This window comes from Populus euphratica, unplaced genomic scaffold, assembly GCF_000495115.2.
Source record: "Populus euphratica unplaced genomic scaffold, PopEup_1.0 scaffold71.1, whole genome shotgun sequence".
Lineage (NCBI taxonomy): Eukaryota > Viridiplantae > Streptophyta > Magnoliopsida > Malpighiales > Salicaceae > Populus > Populus euphratica.
The window spans coordinates 497,291-509,113 of NW_011499949.1; the positions used below are offsets into that span (position 1 = coordinate 497,291).

An 11,823-nucleotide genomic window follows, 5' to 3' on the forward strand; every position below is an offset into this window, starting at 1 on the left:
TTATGATTGACTTTAGGCGTCCAATTTCGTAATTTCTTTTCCTTTATTATTTAGAAAATAATAAAAAATATTAACCTTGATTATTTGCTTAACAAGCATGAAATTACTATTGACAACCATTTTCACATTTCAAATAATAATATCAAACCCACGATTTTGAATAATTAGAGCTTTGTGTCTTCACGCTAATTGAGATTAAGTTCATCATTTTTTAGACTAATTGGGGAAATTGATATAAATAAAAAATTGAGAATTCTTAAATAGAGAGAATTATCTTTGAGATTTGTCCCAAAAAAGATGAATACAAGATGACAAACTTGATTGCTGGTCAAAATTGGCCTATGTTAAACCAGAATGATGCTTCATTTAGCGGATGGCAAGGTCTCTTCCCTTTCTATCCAAAAGGGCCAAAAAAAGGACCCACGGTACGTGTTTCTTTTATATCCAATCATATACATATTACTATATCATAGATTTGATTTAATTTAAATTAGTGTAAGAAAATTATTATGTCAGAAAAAATGGGTTCACATCAATAAGATAGAGGGGATTTTAATTAAGAAAATCTCTTTTTTTTTTTTTATCTTTATTTCAACCCTTTCAAAGTTTTTGTTTTTATATTTATTATAATTGCTTTTAGTTGTTATGAACAAATAACATGTCTTAAAAAATTGAATTTGAAAAAATTGTGATAAAAAAAATTATGCTAGAAAATAATTTTCTTTCAATAGAATTTAAATTAGTGTTCTTCTAATAAAAAAATTAACATATAATTAGATAAAAAAAAATCTGAAGAGCTCTCGATGATATGAGATGAAATATCTTAATTTATATCTATTTTTTAATTTTTTAATTTAATTTGTGATAATATTTGCAACTCTTTTTAACATTTATTAACATATATAATTTTTAATCAATTTTACTAAACATATACATTAATTTTTCACAATTAAAACTTTTTTTGATGTTTGAAAATGTTTTATCAACATCTTTATATTTTTTATATTATAAACTTTTGATATAACTATGATGAAGCACCAGTGAACAAACTAATATCTTCTATATGGCTTTAGTGTATCATAATTAGGGATGAATAAAAAAATCTGAAAAACTAATTAAGTCAGAAAAATTAATAAAAAATTAATTAAAAAAACCGAGTTAAATAATTTAATCCCCACACCTCTTAGTTTTTAAGTTAATTACCAAGTAGATAAGCTTTAGTTGTTAGGGAACATATTTCATACATTTACTCCCAACAATAGTCACTTAATTAAACAACTAAGCCATAAACCACTTCTAATGGAACTAATCAAATAGGGATGGAACGTGCCATTAGTTTTGCCATATGTATTGATAGAAGAGTGCAAATAAATTTTCTTGAGATTCTACTATCCAATAAGACGTGCACGCAATACAAGTGGAATTCTTTCTTTATATATTTTCAAGGTCCATGGATTTTTTTATTTTTTTTTTTAATTTTAACAAAGGATTCTTGAACAAGATATCATTACAAATAATATCAACACATGGAAAATCCATAAATATAGATGTTTCACCTTCTTGTTTTTGTTTTTTAACGTCAAATTGAGAAACTATGTAGTCATCAATCGTCTCATATTTGATAAGAACATTCAAACTTACATTCTCCTTGATAAAAGCTTATTATTTAGCCCTCGAATGTCGAAAGAATCACCTTCAACACAATTATATTTATATCTTTCTCGGGTTATTTTCAATGAAAATCAAATCACTTCTATGCATCACTAGTATTTGAGATGATTCCAAAACGAAAACATTCAAGGAGGTGAAAGAGAATATATGCCCATAATTGGCCACACACCAACAACAAAACCCTAATAATGTACAAGTGCAAAGACGTTTCTTAAGGAATAATAAGTTCTTAATGCCATCGTTATCGTGTCACTTATTTCTTTAATGGGAGGTGTTAGATGGAAGTCATTTTCTTATTTGTTTTTGCCCCCAAAGGATATGGCCTTGGAATATTTAACTTCAAAAACCAACCCCCCGTCCATTGATGATTAGTTCACAAACTTCAATCATTCATGAACTATCTAAAGTGTTTTTAGTCTTAAAAAAATATTAAATTAATCATTTTTAATTATAAAAATACTATATGTATGCTATAAAATTTTGTAAAGAAGCAGTATCGGTCTCATGATTTTAAAGAAATGGTTCTTAGAAAAATAACAACTAATGAATTATTTTAATGTATTTATAAATAAAAAATACTTTAAAAACATAACCTTTACATCAATATTTATTTTCAAGTTTAGGGTAGCACTCATTAACATCATGGAATTGACAAATAAAATGGAGTTTAATGAAAATACTTATTTATTTATGTGACCAACCGCCGGGTTGGTGGCACAAACAAACAAATATAAATTGAAAGAGGGTGATGATACCGATATTAATGAATTGCAAGTGTTCATATATAATTTTGTTTCAAGAAAACAACTTATAACCCACCACTTGAAAATTTGTAAAACATAATTTATTTGTGTGATTCATTACATCACTTGAGTTTTTGGCAACGAGTCAGCCATTAATTGCACATAATAAGATAATCAAGATAAATATGAGCTATTTCACATAATAAAATAATCAAGATAAATATGAGCTACATCATCACTGATAATAGTAGGAATAGTGCACTCCATTAATCACACTAATAAATCCAACTATTAAGTTAATGGATTATTTTCGCAAACAAATTGATTTGTACCGACTTAGATAGTATTTAGAAATATAATTGAAATTATATTGTTTAAAAAAATTTAAATTTATTTTTGTTTTAAAATTAATTTTTTATGTTTTTAAATCTTTTTGATATACTAATATTAAAGATATTTTTTAAATAAAATTTTTTTAATATATTTTTAAATGAAAAATATTTTAAATATCAAGTATTATTATACTTTCAAATACATCTTTAACAAGAATAAATGCTTTCGCTTCATTAAGATTTATCCAGCAATTCTTTATGTGAATTCCCAACTCTCAATGATTGAAGATAAATTATTAAAAAAGTATAAAAAAAATAGTCAATAAAATATTTTCACTGATGGCGATGCCCTCACCAAGTGCCAAACATCCAACAAGCATGAAATATTTTAATTTTAACCCTCACCAAGTGCCAAACATCCAACAAGAGATGCATGAAATATTTTAATTTTTATTTTTTTAGAATTATTTTTATATTAATATATTAAAACAATATGAAAATACAAATAAAATTAAAAAAATTAAAATTTTTAAAAATACTTTTAAACACGAGAAGATAAATAATTTATAAAGCAGTTCCATGGACCCCACAAAACCCCACTGAGAAGTCAACGTCATGAGCCACGTGTCAGACAACGAGGGCTACCACCTGACGCGTGCGAGAGGGTGCCAGCATGGACAAGAAGTGAATGCCAGCTGGCAATAACCCGACGCAGATACTTGAGCTTAGGGAGAGGCATGAATGCAAAGTGGATTTGGAGGACAAAACAAAACGAAACAGAAACATAATCTGCTGGTCAGGGGCAAGCATAAAAAGATGAATGGTGGCACGTCACACGCTTGGTCACTGCAAAATTGTTTTTACTGGGACAACTCGCTCGAGATGCAAGGACAGCTCAACTCAACAGTGTCCTTTCTCTGTCCTTTCCCAGGTGAAATTGAGTTCCGTATCATCGTCGGATGCCCTGAGGCCCCCGACTCTTTCTTCTTAATAACATTAAAGGTCTCTGACATCCACTTTCTTATGGAGCTGTAATAATTTTTATGATTATTAAAATAATTTAAAAATATTAATTTAAAATAAAAATAAAATTTTAATGTTAATAACAATAGGTGAAAACTCACTTTCAAATACCCTCTAAATTTTGATTAACCAATCACTTTCATGAATAAACAAGATATACGTGTTGATATTTTTTTATAAATTATTAAATTATTTATAAATTTATTTTTAATATCAACGAACAAAAACTATTTAAAAATATTAAAAATTTAATTTAAAATAAAAAATATCAAATTTTAACAAAAATAAATAAATATAACAGCCTCCATCAACAAGCCATGCCGCTAAACAAATCATCATGAATGATTTTAAGTCATTCATAGAATATTAGTGAATTTGTAAAAATAAAATATCTTCTTACAATTTTGAAAGAAGCAAGGCGGTGTCTTAAAACAAAATAAAATAAATGTGAAAGCATGGCATGTTTGGCCAGCTTGCAATGGTGGCATGAAACAGGGCCACGTGTTGATTAGAAAAATAAAGACAAAATTTTAGTCCACTGGTTTGTCAACTAAATTTAGTCAACATGTTGGAAAAGTTAAATAAATTCTTGAGCTAAGGCAGCCAATGAGAATTCACATTTACCCTTCTAGTACTCTGCTAGGAGGGATGACATCATTGGTCATGCTGAATGGATCTATGTATTCTTAATAGATAAGCGATTAAGAGTGGTTACATTAGAAAATTTAAATATAATGTTTTTTTTTGTCTTTATTACCTAATCCAATATTTAATTGTTCTAATTTAAGGGGAGGCTAATCCAGGACACCTTGTTTTAAGAAATGATAAGATGAGAACATTAGATTTATATAAAAAAAATGAGCATAATTAGTTTCTCTCAAATTGAGAATTAATGCAGCTTAAATTTTTTTCAACATTAATAAAATAATAATTCGACACAAGCATTTTAAAAAATACAAAAAATTAATAATTAAGACTCGAGTTTAATAAGCTCAGTTAAATAAAAAAAATATAATTATAGTAAATAAATTAACAAAAAAAATTGACAACGTAAAAAAATAAAATTCAAACTCATTTAGGTTAGCATACCGAATTTATAACTTGATTGTAACATTAGGATAACTATGTAGAAAATAAACCAAATAAAACTTTGAAGTTCAATTATCAAGTAATTTAATATTTAATGGTTAAATTAAAAAAAAAAGCAACAAAAACAAAAGATTCATGTAAACCTGTTAAGATTCATATAAACCCGTTAACTTTGCGACCATAAAACCATAATTGAGATAACTCATTATAAAAGAAATTGAGAGAGAGAAAAAGCACTAAGATTAATTTCTAATAAAAAACAAATAACAATTAAAAAAATAAAGATTAAATTGGATAAAGATAAATAAAAAATAGCTTTATATTATGACAAAGAAAAGAAAAAGAAAAAAAGTCAGTTAGAGCCTAATCACTACTCCTTTATATACATGCAAAACATCAATAAAAATACCACAATGAAACGCCTCAAACACCACCTTAAAAAGAAAAGTTTGAAAGTGAGATAACGCTATATATATTGCCCTCTTGCAGGTGTGTACCTCACACACGTATCATCTATTTTCTTTTTAATAATATGTAAATTTATAAAAAACCTAAATCATCCTTAAATTAATTTGTTAATCACTAAAATGCTATTTTTAAAATAAAAAATGATCTTATTTACATGTTTGAAGATTTTTGCTTTTAAGTGTGATAGTCTTTACATTATTATTTTTTTAAAATGTAAAAAGATCATGTTGCCTCCGTTTAACCTCTTAACAATCAAGGATAATATAAATTTGGATACTATACTTTAAAAAGGATAAAAACTATAATTGTTCTTGGTTAAATTTTTAATGGTTCTCATGAAAAAAATCATTTTATTTCACTAACAAGTTTATTATTATTTTATTGAAAGAATAAAATAGTAATTATATTATCATTGTGAATAATTATCTGTCCAAGGTCATAGTGAATTCAGCTTGGCTTTTATTTTTTTTAGTTTTTTTTTAACAAGCTATTCATTATCTTAAAGAACCCTTAAAAACAAATATCCTAAAAAACCACAATTTAATTTGACTTTACATAATTATTTATTTTATTTATTAAATAGAAATCATAGCACGAGATTATTTAAGAGATCTACTCTCTGTTTCTGTTTCTAATCTACATGAAATTTATAAATACTGGTAAAATTTTTTTATCTTCAAATCAAATTCATAAGTAGATATTGGTTAAAATTTTTTACCTTCAAATTAATCAACCACATCATCTTAAGCATGTGTAACTATGCACTAAGCTAGGGGATAAGCTCAATTATTATTTTTTTAACATAGAAAAGAATTTTTAATATTTTTTTTGATAATATCATTAAATTTAATCTAATTAGTTAATTTTAATTTTTTTTACTTGACTTTTTATTTAGCTCAAATTTCAAATTAAACCATTTAAAAATTAATTTAATATAATTTAGTCAACTTATTTTATGATTTTAAGTTGATCAAATTAAAAATACCATGTCAAAGTAATTTTTATGTCATTAAATTTTAAATTTAGATTAGGTAAAGAATTTGGTTAGAAATTTTTTTATTAATGATTATTTTTTAAACTATTTTTTGCTTGAAACTAAATTAAAATAATATATTTTTTATTTTTTAAAATTTATTTATAATATTAACACATTAAAAAATATAAGAAATATTAAAAAAATAAATTAAAACTAAAAAAAGAAAAAAAATTCAAAAATATAATTCAAGCTAAACAATACCATTATGATGAATAGTAATTGAAGTAGTTTAAATATAAACCTCCACGAAGCCGTCCGAGGCACCTTTCTCTTCTTCTTCACCCCATTCTGACTGCTCCAACGTGTAGACAGGCAGCCCTTTTAGCTCGGTCTTCGCGTTCCCACCACCCCTTTCTCTCTCTAAGACACCCCATTTCTTCAAGAAAAAAAAGGGGTTTCAAAAGTAGTGTTTTTTCTAGTTCTTTCTTTAATGGCAAAATCAAAGAATAATGCAAAGGAAGTTTCTTACATATCAGTTCCATCACAAATAATCAATTCTTTATCTTCTTCTTCTTTACAATCTCTGCTTATTCCTCCAAAGAAACCATCAGCAAACAGGTTCTTTGGGTTGAAATGGTTTAGAAGTCCGAGATTTTGGTTTTTGGCTCTGCTTCTTTGTGGTTTTCTTGGTACGTTAAAGTTATGGCACACTCTTGACCCTTTAATACCGTTTTCTCCTCACCCTTGTGTGACTAGTCAGTCACAGCTGCAAGAGTCTTTTTCTAATGGGCATACAAGACAGCAGCTTGGTTTTGTTTCAAATGATGAAAGAAATGATAGAAAAGATCAAGAAGTAGGATCTGTGAATGCTCAGGAGCTAAAATTTGAGGCAGGTATTATGTCAAACGAAGTAAAACATGAGTCTTTGAAAGGTGTGGTTGATTTTCAGGGTGCAATATCTGGTGGGGTTGAAGAGGAGAGTGAGTTTTGGAAACAACCTGATGGGTTGGGTTATAAGCCTTGTTTAAAGTTTAGTAGTGACTATAGGAGAGGGAGTAAGCTGATTTTTGAGGACAGGAGGAAATATTTACTAGTTGTGGTTTCTGGTGGATTGAATCAGCAGAGGAATCAGATTGTGGATGCTGTGGTGATTGCAAGGATTCTTGGTGCTGCTTTGGTCGTTCCTATTTTGCAAGTTAATGTCATTTGGAGAGATGAAAGGTGAAAAAAAGAAAAGAAAAAAACTATTAAATCATTTTGTATCATAGGCTATGCAAACTAAATTTGTTTCCTTTATTGTCCATAAATGCTATATGTGTGTGTTTATTTAATTAACATTTGTGATTATGGTTTTATACGGTGAATGCAGTGAATTTTCTGATATATTTGATTTGGCGAATTTCAAGAGAGTTCTAGCAAATGATGTGAGAATAGTTTCATCATTGCCATCATATCATCTAACCAGAAGGCCGGTGGTGGAGAGCCAAACTCCTTTCCATGTCTCCCCTCAATGGATCCGCGCACGTTATCTCAAAAGGGTGAGAATTGTTTCTCAGTTTTTTTTCACCGCAGAGTAATTGCTTATCTTCTTTGTATTGATTATTGCTGATCAGTTTGTTGTTTGAAGTAGATGGCTTTTGCCACTTGTTCCTTGTTCACTTTGGAAAGTTGATTCAGCAAATGAAAAATAAAAAAGATGGGAAATTTAGAATGTAGGCATATAAGATAAGCTAAGCTTGGCAGCTGTTGGAAAGTTTCATAATTTTGAGGGCACAAATTGCAGTCTGGCACTCCAGTTATATTAATTGGCTCTGGTCTCATACTGATTGAATGGTTCTGTTTTTATGCTGGATGGCATTTTGGATGAAAGATTCTTTGCCTGTACATTTGATTCACTAGCTTCAGAGAAAGATTGATTCAATGTATAGCTGATTTTAGAGCGTGCTTGAAATTGTGGTAGATATTGGTTTTCAAAGTGTTTTTTTGTTTGGAAATGCATCAAAATATATATTTTTTAAATTATTTTTGAAATCATCATATCTAAACAATCAAAAAATACACAAAAAAAAAAAACCAATTTGAACAAAAACAAATTCAAATTTTTTCAAAGGTGCGGTAGGATTGCAAAAACAAACACAGCCTTAATATCAAACCTGGCTCGAGTTTTGTCCACGATTAGCATGTCCAGTGTATTTATCTCTCATTGGAGTTGTCATTTCACATTTGACCAGTATCAATGTGCTCCAGCAGATACCAATTGGCATAGCGGGTCTTACTTGGTTTATTTTGGTTCTGCAGCTTAACCGAGAAGGTGTTTTGCTTCTACGTGGTTTGGATTCAAGGCTCTCTAAAGATCTTCCTTCTGATCTTCAGAAACTTCGATGCAAGGTATTTTAAGATTTTTCTTGCTTTTTAGTTTTTTCCATTAGGTTGATGGCTTTTCAAAGTTGTGCTAAAATTCGGTCATTTGTGAATTTAAACTCAGTCTAGTGCTGTTCTCCATTCATATTCTCATTGTAGATGTTCTGATCTCGTATATTTTTTTTCCAGGTGGCATTTCATGCATTAAGGCTTGCGCCATCAGTTTTGGAGCTTGGTAACAAGATCGCAGAGAGGATGCAGAGCAAAGGACCTTATCTTGCTCTTCATCTGCGGATGGAGTTGGATGTGTGGGTGAGGACTGGATGCCACCCTGGTTTGAGCCATGACTATGACGAGATAATCAATAAGGAGAGGAAACAACGTCCTGAACTACTCACTGCAAAGTCAAACATGACTTGTCGTGAGAGAAAGCTTGCTGGTCTCTGCCCTTTGAATGCCTTGGAGGTTGCTAGGTTAGAATTTAATGCTATGCAAGCTGTTGTGTCAGGATTAAGGCAATGTGAATTCAATTTGCATAGTTTACCTATTTTTTTATGTTTGAACAATTTCTGAAGTCGAATTTTTATTTAATTTTAATTTATTAGGCTTCTTAAAGCTCTTGGAGCTCCAAAAAGTGCAAGAATATACTGGGCAGGAGGGCAACCACTTGGAGGGAAAGAAGCTTTGCTACCATTAACCAGAGAATTTCCTAATTTCTACAACAAGGAAGATCTTGCCTTACCTGGTGAACTAAAACCATTTGCAAACAAAGCTTCCTTAATGGCCGCCATTGATTATTTAGTTTCAGAGAACAGTGATGTTTTTATGCCATCTCATGGTGGAAACATGGGCCATGCAATCCAGGTACAGTCTGCCATCACTTCTTTGTTTGCATCTTGTAATTTTTACTCTTTCTAATTGTAGAAGCAAGTAGACTAAATATATGCATATACATATATTCTTCTCCAGCTAAAGCACTGACTTTAGCGAATGATTCATTTGTCCAATGGATCTTTAATGATCTTCATTTCATGGATTTAGAATCTCAAATGTGTTTATCCTGCTATCTTTGAAACTGAACTTTTGTTTTTGTTACAGGGACACAGGGCATATGCAGGACACAAGAAGTATATAACCCCAAACAAAAGACACATGCTCCCTTATTTTCTAAATTCTTCTCTCCCTGAAGCAGAGTTCAACAGAGTCATAAAAGAATTGCATCGTGACTCCTTAGGGCAACCAGAACTAAGGACTAGCAAAGCTGGAAGAGATGTTACAAAGTATCCAGTTCCTGAGTGTATGTGCAGAGACTCGCATACTCACGTCTTGTGATTGACACCAAAGACTGCCAACATGATGCAATTAGAATGCAATATGTGCAGAGTGCAGTGACTCGCATGCTTATGGTTAAATCAGTGCCAGCATGACGATAGAATTCATGAGAGCCATGTAAAATGTTCTAGGCAATGATGGCTCTATTGAGCTCCATCTTTGAAGTGCAGCTGCAGAAGGGGAATGCTTTTCCGAGTAATCTCATTTATTTATTCATATGCTCTTATACATGCGTGTATTGTACATGGTACGCAAGATAGGTATGTTACGACAAAATTAGTAAACTATGCAGTGTTTCGTTTGATTCTTTATAGCTTATAGGATACATCAGTTAATTCATTCTTTCTTCTAAATTTATGTAGCATAGGTTCACACGCTGTACATGTACAATAACTCATTTCCAGTGAAATATTATTATAGCTGGAAAGTGTTCATCTGTTTCTCAATCTTGTATCCTTTATTTGTGAGAAAAATAATGAACTTAGTCTTAGAATTGTTTGTTTTTGTTATAGAAATCGTGTTTTATGGAAATTTTGATTTTTTTTTTGATATTTTTGGATAGTTTTGAAGCGATACTGTTAAAAATAAATTTAAAAAATTTAAAAAATATTATGTTCATATTTTTAAAAAGCAACGATATTAAAATGCAAAACACTACCTTATAAGGCTCTGCGTGATGGTGTCTGGACACTAAATTATTACTGAGGTATTGTTCCACATGAGGCTATAGGCTCATCCAGCTTTTGGCATACACAGAGATGCTTACTCTTTGGGGGAGTTAGCTACGCGAACGACAGCCAGTTTTCGAGGTTTGTCTTTTGGGAATTTGTGGTATACGTTGTTTGAGCTTAATCCCAGTGTACTGCCACCCATATAATATATCATATTTTCCCTCTTGGAGCTTTGCTGCGCCCATGCTAGCAAGATTTAATATAGTTTGCCCTTGCTGCATACGTTGGTTGTGCTCTCTCCCAACATAGTAGCCAGTTTTTCAGACTTCGGTTGCTGATATTCATGCAGATAATCAGATTTCAGCGTTGGCTACATATATTCAGCTTTAGCTGCAATACAGATTTTTGGACAGAAAAGCTAGGTGCAATGAGGCAATGTCATTAAATGTGCGGATTAAATACGATTTCTAGATTTAAAAGAGTATAAAAAATGAAGAATTTTATTGGTAGAGTTACATATATAAGTTTCATAATTTAGAGATTTCAGATTGAGTTTCAGTTTAAATATATTTAGAATAAATGCTCAGCTAGTTCAAGGTAACTCAATTTATTGCGCTCACGATTCTTCAACACCCTCTTTGTTAATTTAATTTATGTTAATTTTTAAGGGTGTTATAATGATAATAGACAAGCTAATAATTTAACCAAACTATATGGTCAGAAAAGCATATGGTGAAGAGATTGCTGATAAATCTTTATTCATGGAGCTTATTTAGATGACTTCTGATATGGAAGTTATGTGGACATACTCTATGATTATTTGTTGCAACTTTCAAGCATATTAAATGGAGATGCTATTAGGAACTCCCTTCCCAGTGACACCATGACCAGAAAATGGCTTCAGGAGCTCATATGGAACAACTCCAGCTCCAGTCCTATTTTTCAGGTTCAAGTCAGTGTTCCTTTCATCAATTATCCCTTCGAGCTCCTTCAGTCTTCCAGTGAACTTTTCAAATGCAGCCTTAATGACAGGATTTTCTTCCCAAGATGGTTCTGTTTTCTCGCCGATATACTCCTCGTCAGGCGAATGGCTAGATAAAACATTCAGAACAGCCATCACTTTTGTTGCTTGAAGCTGTGTAGGGGAGCATTTTAAC

General features: G+C 30.4%; 2 protein-coding genes across 2 annotated transcripts in view; one reads left to right on the forward strand and one right to left on the reverse strand.

Moving 5' to 3' along the window:
- Positions 1-6,621: 6,621 nt before the first annotated feature.
- Positions 6,622-10,444, forward strand: LOC105137821 (uncharacterized protein At1g04910). Its single transcript, XM_011043709.1, has 6 exons — positions 6,622-7,523; positions 7,672-7,840; positions 8,601-8,690; positions 8,853-9,136; positions 9,269-9,527; positions 9,762-10,444. The coding sequence occupies exons 1-6, from the start codon at positions 6,793-6,795 to the stop codon at positions 9,993-9,995; spliced, it is 1,767 nt and encodes a 588-aa protein (XP_011042011.1). The 5' UTR covers positions 6,622-6,792; the 3' UTR covers positions 9,996-10,444.
- A 1,063-nt stretch (positions 10,445-11,507) lies between these two features.
- LOC105137846 (linoleate 13S-lipoxygenase 2-1, chloroplastic-like) overlaps positions 11,508-11,823 on the reverse strand; it is a 4,127-nt gene continuing 3,811 nt past the window's right edge. Inside the window, exon 11 of the mRNA XM_011043744.1 lies at positions 11,508-11,811. Within this exon, the coding sequence (XP_011042046.1) occupies positions 11,508-11,811 (304 nt within the window). The remainder of the gene's footprint in view (positions 11,812-11,823) is intronic.

Bases quoted from the DNA above. Each gene is read 5' to 3' on its own strand.
- LOC105137821 (XM_011043709.1), top strand. From the start codon at position 6,793: ATGGCAAAATCAAAGAATAATGCAAAGGAAGTTTCTTACATATCAGTT. The intron at 7,524-7,671 runs GTGAAAAAAAGA...CGGTGAATGCAG, and splicing joins GTCATTTGGAGAGATGAAAG to TGAATTTTCTGATATATTTG. The intron at 9,137-9,268 runs GTTAGAATTTAA...TTAATTTATTAG, and splicing joins AATGCCTTGGAGGTTGCTAG to GCTTCTTAAAGCTCTTGGAG.